Below are 7,112 nucleotides of genomic sequence, written 5' to 3'. Positions count from 1 at the left end.
TCCCAATCGATGTACATTCTTCATGTAACTTAAACTTTGTTCCACTGAAAAAAATAACTTTTTTTTTGTATTATTTTTATCATCTATTTTATTATTCAAATGTAATTATATATGTGTATGTGTTTCTAATGAAAAGCATAACAAAATATAAAAGACATTATTTAATTTCATATAACCTCTTATAGTTTTTTTTTTTTCCTTTCTTACTGCTTGTTCACTCAGAAAACAAATGTATTTTAACAATATAGTATCCATTGATATAAGTAGAAGACTAATAATTTAGCAAGTAAAACAGAAACAAATTAATTTATATTTATTTCTTAAACAAAACTATTCTATAATGAACAATATCCTGCAAATTCTAAGTACCAATAATTCAAGTGAAAAAAGAAAAGTTAATAGACAATCCGCATGCTTATAAATAAGCATCTATAACAACGATCCTTGTAAGGAGATAAGGGAAAATGGCCAACATGAATACCACCTTTGTACTTCTTCTTAATCTTCTTTACCTTCTTTTGATAACCGAATCTATTTCACTGGAAGCTGTACCATCCAATTCTATTGCTGTAAATGCCAACGTGCGTTGCATTGAGATAGAGAGAGTAGCCCTTCAAAAATTCAGAAAAGGTCTTAAGGATCCATTCAATAGGCTTTCTTCTTGGGTGGGTCAAGATTGTTGCAATTGGGAAGGCATAGGTTGTAGCAATCAAACGAGCAACGTAGTAAAGCTTGATCTTGGAAGCTCAAATCTATGTGATTTTGAAGGAGGAAGCCAATATACTCCTGATCAGCCTAATTGTTTGAGTGGTAAGTTAGATCCTTCTTTACAAAATCTGAAATATTTGAGTTACTTAAACCTAAGCAACATCAATTTCCAAGGATTATCATTCCCATATTTCCTTGGCTCTCTCAAGAAGCTGACATTCCTTGACCTTTCCTTTACAATGTTTTCTGGAGTAGTGTCTCCCAGTCTTGGAAATTTAACAAATTTGAGCTATCTTAATCTCATTCCATCTCAACTTTCTGAAAGAACTCTTTCGGTTTCAAATATATATTGGCTCACCAATCTCTCTTCCTTACAATACTTGAATTTGCAAAACATAGACCTTAGCAAAGCTGAAACTCATTGGCTGCAAGTTGTTAATATGCTTCCTTCACTATCAGAGTTGTATTTGTCAAGTTGTGGTCTTCATCATCTCCCTCAAACTCTTCCATTTGTGAATTTAACGTCCCTTTCGGTCCTTGATCTCTCAAATAATGGCTTCAACTCTTCTTCTATTCCCCCATGGTTGTTTAATCTTACTGCCCTCATTAATCTCAGGATCAATTTATGTGACCTAAAAGGCCCCATCCCTAACATAGCAAGGGCTAGCCTATGCAATTTGAAGAATTTAGATATGCCGTTCAATTTTTTTATCGGTGGCCCAATAACTGAATTTATCCAAGCATTATCCGGATGTGACAACCATAGACTAGAACAATTAAATTTGGGATCAAACCAACTTAGTGGTGTTTTGCCTCATTCCTTGGGGTATTTTACACATTTAAGAGAGCTCCATCTCACCAACAACTCATTCTCAGGCCCAATTCCATCAAGTATACAACATTTATCACGTTTGGAGATACTAGAGCTCTCTTACAACTTGATGAATGGAACCATCCCAGAATTTATTGGACAACTTACTGAGTTGAGCACTTTGGATCTCTTCAGTAATTCTTGGGATGGTACCGTGACTGAAACTCATTTCCTAAATCTCAAAAAACTAACTTGGTTTTCCTTGTCATCAACTAGGAAATCCTTAGTTCTCAATGTGACACATGATTGGACTCCCCCATTTAGTCTCCAAAATGTCCTAATCAAAGACTGCCAATTGGGTCCTGCATTCCCGGCATGGCTCAAAACTCAGAAGAATCTTCTTGAGATCTCCCTTGTAAACTCTTCAATTTCAGCTAAAATACCAAATTGGTTGTGGAATTTGTCTTCGTTGCCTTTGAAATTAGATCTTTCTCATAACCAATTGAGGGGAGACCTTCCTAAGTCATTATCTTTTGAGTGGGTAGATCTAAGTTACAATAATTTAACTGGTTCACTCCCACTATGGCCTAGTGTGTCATATCTCTCATTAAGGAAAAACCTTCTTTCTGGACCATTACCAGTAAACATCTTCCAACGTATGAAAAAATTGGTCACCCTAGATCTTGCAGGGAACTTTCTAAATGGTAGTATCCCCTCATTGACCATTGGGCCGACGGGTTTGTGGTTTGTTGATTTATAGAACAATCTTTTATTTGGAAACATCCCCAGGCATTGGATGAGTATGCAAAATTTAGAGGCCATTGATCTGTCGGGAAACAATCTATTGGGTAACATCCCAACCTCATTGTGCTCACTACCTACTCTTAATTAGCTGCAACTAAGCTACAACAATTTTTCTGGAGATCTCTTTTCCACCTTGCAAAACTGCTCGAGCTTATATGCACTTGATGTTGGAGGTAATAGATTCTCAGGGACTTTGCCAAAATGGATTGGAAAAAGGCTACCTTCAATATCAGAATTGCGCCTACGAGGAAACATGCTCTCAGGACCCATTTTGGAACAATTGTGTTTTCTCGCTCATCTACATGTTTTGGACTTCGCACATAATAATTTTTCAGGATCTATCCCTACTTGTTTGGGCAATTTGGCTGGTTTGAAATCTTTGGTCGAATATTCTACATCACCAATCCGAAGTCTCCTTCTTCCACTAACCTACTTGGAGCATATGGATTTGACTGCAAAGGGTGCCCAACGTGAATATTACAGCCAAATTTTCTTGATGAATAGTATAGATCTTTCAAGAAACAATCTAACTGGAGAGATTCCAGAAGCACTAACAAAGCTCTCATTACTATTTACCTTAAATTTGTCATGGAATCAATTGACTGGAAAGATACCAGAGAATATGGGAGCATTGCATGGTTTAGAAACTCTTGACCTCTCATGCAACCATCTTTTAGGTCCCATTCCTCCAAGTATGTCTTCTTTGACTTTTTTAAGTCATTTGAACTTGTCATATAACAACTTGTCTGGACCTATTCCATCAGCCAACCAATTTCAAACTTTCATTGATCCGTCCATTTATGAGGGTAACCCACAACTTTGCGGGCCTCCATTGATAACAAATTGCTCATTATTGCCAAGTGATGGGGATACAGAAGCTGTAGATGAAGACAATGAGGAATTCAGTTCTGAAAAGTTATGGTTCTATGTAAGTGTTGTTTTGGGGTTCATTGTGGGATTTTGGATTGTTTGCGGTAGTTTGGTGATAAAGAAGTCTTGGAGACATGCTTACTTCAATTTTGTTGATGACAAGAAAGATAGGTTTTTTGTGGCTGTCAAAGTTAATATGGCTCGTTTGCAAGGGAAGATTGAAGCATAGAGACGCAAAGATTGAAGGTAATCCAAAAAAGAAATCACTTTGTAGCTTCTTTTTTGTGACTTCATTTCTTCTTTTTAATTTCTCTTTATTATTTATTGGTGCAATTATGCTTCATTATCAGGTGGAAGTCTCAGTATTTGGAGATCCTATGATTTACAGTACGTGTTTCTTCAGTTCATGCATGTGGAGAAGTACTTTGTTAGAGATTAAGTTATGTTAGTTTGTTTATTGTAACAAAGATAGTTGTGTAGTTGTATCAATGGAAAAGCTCAGGCGTGGTATTTTGATTAGTATAAATAGATAGCTCACTATAATTAATGAAGAGTAATTAGTTGTATAATTTTTCTCAGTTTGATCCAATATTGCGAGTTTCTTCTCTTCTCTCTCTCTCTCTCTCTCCTCACTTGAACATTGATAAACATGAAAAATAAATAAATCTTTCAAACACAAGATGAATCTTACATGTTTGATTGTACTTCTATAATATTTTTTGAGCATTCACTTGCAATCAGCTATATTTTAATGGAAAATACTAAAGCCATAAACTATTTTAAAATTTTTTTTACGAATTGCTGATGTGATAAGTGGTTATTAGTATGTAAAAAAGTGACGTTGATAATGGGCACAAATAAAACCATTAATAATTTATCATATTAATAGATTATAAAAATATTGTAAAACATTGGCGGAGCCAAAGGGGGGTGAGGGGGGGCACCTGCCCCCTGACTCCTCCTAAAATTTTCTAACATTAGTAGTCTAAAGCAATTACTTACTGACATGGACGAAAAAAAGAGAAAGAAAAAAAGGACTTCTACTTGGTTGAAAGTGACTTTGACACAGGAAAAAGAAATGAAAAAAGAGTTCTCAAGCACCAAACCATGCTTTTGTCTTGTCCTACGTGAAAGTGAAAGTTTGAAACTTGCACCTATTTCAATATTTTTATTTTATATCATTATTTACACTATTTTTACTATTTATGATACTTTTCACAGTATTTTATTCTTGAATGATGCTAGAGATATTACAAATTTTACTACTTATGTCTTACAAATTGGCATGTCACTAATTACAAAAAATAATTCAAACATTTATTCATTATATTTTTTAAGTAACACTAATCACATTTTTACTCCATCAGTTTGTAAAGTTTTTAGTAGCTATGAATTGGTTATTTTTGTTTATTTATTTTAATAATATGAAATATATTCATATTTGCTTACAATTTTTTATGTATTTTGTTATTATTGTTGATTAATATTTTTTAGATTAATTTCACTTTTAATATCTTCTTTTAATTTTCCCCCCCTCTAGAATAAAATCTTAGCTCAGCCACTATTGTAAAATAGTTTGTGATAACTATAACATTATTCTTTTACCATGGACTATACTAAACATTACGGTGAATAGGGACGAAGTTACGGTAGTTTGCAGCAACTGTACATACTACACACTACACAGATGATTTTTTAAATATAGTATCTATCTTCTATTTAAGGAGCTTCCTTGGTTTGGATGCCTCATTTTTTTTGTTCAAAAATGCCCATACACCCCTATGTTTAAGTAGAGAAAAAACTAAATGATAATCCAGTAAAAATGTAACTCTAACTCCCACTAAAATATTGTCTAAAAAATAAGGTTACTCTGCAGTTAGATTTTCAAAATAGAAAAAAATATATACACACACACATATATATATATATATATATATATAAAATAAAAATTATGACTCTATTGTCTTTACTAAGAAAAAAGTTATGACACTATAAAAAAAAGTCTCATCGCACGCACAAATAGCTAGTTAATAATTAACTTATGCCTTTGCTACTATTTACTAGTATAACTTATTATTATTATTGACTTCAAAACTCAAAATTATTATTATTATTAGGCGTAAATGTACTTTTAGTCTCTACATTTTGACTTTTTTTTTTTTTCATTTTAGTGCCAACATTTTATTTTTACTACTTTTAATCTCTAAACCAATTAACGCAAAACATTTAAGTCCTTGAAGCACCATTCCATCACCATCACCACACTAATAGGGAAACTGACAGATCAATAAAATAATAATTTTTTTTACACGTGGAAACAATAAAATAACGGGAAGAAATCAGACTCATCAGGCAATAAAATTAACCTCATCCCCTGTTTTGGGATATATGAAACAGGGGATGAGGTTAATTCGGTTTGAGAGGTAAAAGAGGGAAAGATATATGAAACAGGGGATGAGGTCATGTCCACACAATCGTTGGGGATTCCTTGAATAGAAATATGTTTGTTTCTCTGTTTTGCACCCTAAAGCAGGTGTCGAGTGAAGTGAAGAAGTGGTGGCCAGCTGGTGCTGATCGTGGATTTACGTTTCTTCGTTATAATCTTACCATCGCATATCATTGAACAAATCTTTTGGCGCGTTATGGTAGGTAAGGCATTATCTCATGATTTTGGAGCTTTGGCAGATGATGGTATGGTTAATAAGGGAATTCAAGTCCACACAATGGTAATAAAGAATGGTTTTGAGTCTACCGTGTTTGTGTGCAATTCTTTAATTAATATGTATTCAAAGTCAGGGATGGTTAGAGATGCTAGAGTTGCGTTTGATAGTATGGAGAAGAGGGATGAGGTTTCGTGGAACAGTATGGTTGCAGGCTATGTTACAAATGGACTTGATTTGGAAGCTTTTGAAATGTTTTATCAAATGCGACTTGCAGGTGTAATGCTTACACAGATGATATTTGCTACCATGATTAAACTATGTGCTAACCTTAAAGAATTAGGTTTTGCTAGACAGCTTCATTGTCAGGTTTTGAAAAATGGGTATTGCTTTGATCAAAATATTAGAACGGCACTTATGGTAGCTTACAGTAAGTGCAGTGTTATGGATGGTGCATTTCAACTGTTTTCTATGATGCATGGGGTTCAGAATGTTGTGTCATGGACGGCCATGATCAGTGGGTACTTACAGAATGGTGGAACAAGGCAGGCAGTGAATTTATTTTGCCAAATGAACAGGGAAGGTGTTAGACCCAACCATTTCACTTATTCTACCAGCCTTACGGCTGATCATCCTGCCATTTCTACTTTCCAACTACATGCACAAGTCATTAAAACTAATTATGAGAAATCATCTTCAGTAGGAACTGCACTTTTAGATGCTTATGTTAAGATGGGCTGCATTGATGAAGCTGCAAAAGTATTTGAATTGATTGACGAGAAGGACATTGTGGCATGGTCAGCAATGGTAGCTGGGTATGCTCAAAGAGAAGACACAGAGGGAGCTGTTAAAATTTATCTCTGGTTGGCAAAAGAGGGTGTCAAACCAAATGAGTTTACCTTCTGTAGTATCGTTTATGCCATATTTTTTTACGCCATATGTTTTTACACGTTTATGAGGAGTGGGCCAAGAGCCATTTTTTAAACATAAACCTTCCTCATCTGAAATTTCTCCACCGAGTCCCCCTCAAGTCAACTTAAAATCTTCTAATGCATTCCAAATTCTCCAATCTGACGTGAGTGAAGTGGTGGCCCCTATTGAGTTCCTGACCAATGTATTTCTCCAGCTATATCTCCTAGACCGACTGAGGTGGACACTCATGGTAAAACCCAGTTTTTACCTTCGCCATCTAGCTCACACACGGACTGCATGCAGGCCTCTCTCGGTGCCAGCTATCAAGTACAACCCATGCATAGAAA

At 34.9% G+C, this 7,112-nt stretch overlaps 3 protein-coding genes across 4 annotated transcripts; all 3 read left to right on the top strand.

Annotated features, from left to right (window-relative positions):
- Positions 1-464: 464 nt before the first annotated feature.
- LOC115984717 (receptor-like protein EIX1) lies at positions 465-2,279 on the top strand. The gene has a single exon (XM_031107731.1). The coding sequence runs from the start codon at positions 465-467 to the stop codon at positions 2,277-2,279; it is 1,815 nt and encodes a 604-aa protein (XP_030963591.1).
- On the top strand, positions 2,112-3,762 carry LOC115984145 (receptor-like protein EIX2). 2 transcript variants are annotated; one of them, XM_031107063.1, is made up of 2 exons: positions 2,112-3,439; positions 3,544-3,762. In XM_031107063.1, exon 1 carries the CDS (start codon positions 2,577-2,579, stop codon positions 3,420-3,422), a length of 846 nt encoding a protein of 281 aa, XP_030962923.1. In that variant the 5' UTR covers positions 2,112-2,576; the 3' UTR covers positions 3,423-3,439; positions 3,544-3,762. The 2 variants fall into 2 exon arrangements, with proteins under 2 accessions (XP_030962923.1, XP_030962922.1); XM_031107062.1 differs by having other exon boundaries at positions 3,527-3,762.
- A 2,073-nt stretch (positions 3,763-5,835) lies between these two features.
- Positions 5,836-6,837, top strand: LOC115984716 (pentatricopeptide repeat-containing protein At2g27610-like). Its single transcript, XM_031107730.1, has one exon. The coding sequence runs from the start codon at positions 5,836-5,838 to the stop codon at positions 6,835-6,837; it is 1,002 nt and encodes a 333-aa protein (XP_030963590.1).
- The last annotated feature ends 275 nt before the right edge of the window (positions 6,838-7,112 follow it).

Source organism: Quercus lobata, chromosome 4 (assembly GCF_001633185.2).
Source record: "Quercus lobata isolate SW786 chromosome 4, ValleyOak3.0 Primary Assembly, whole genome shotgun sequence".
In the NCBI taxonomy this organism is placed as follows: domain Eukaryota; kingdom Viridiplantae; phylum Streptophyta; class Magnoliopsida; order Fagales; family Fagaceae; genus Quercus; species Quercus lobata.
Note: the sequence above shows the minus strand (reverse complement) of the source record. Positions and strands in the feature narration are given on the sequence as shown.

Bases quoted from the DNA above. Each gene is read 5' to 3' on its own strand.
- LOC115984717 (XM_031107731.1), top strand. From the start codon at position 465: ATGGCCAACATGAATACCACCTTTGTACTTCTTCTTAATCTTCTTTAC.
- LOC115984145 (XM_031107063.1), top strand. From the start codon at position 2,577: ATGCTCTCAGGACCCATTTTGGAACAATTGTGTTTTCTCGCTCATCTA.
- LOC115984716 (XM_031107730.1), top strand. From the start codon at position 5,836: ATGGTAGGTAAGGCATTATCTCATGATTTTGGAGCTTTGGCAGATGAT.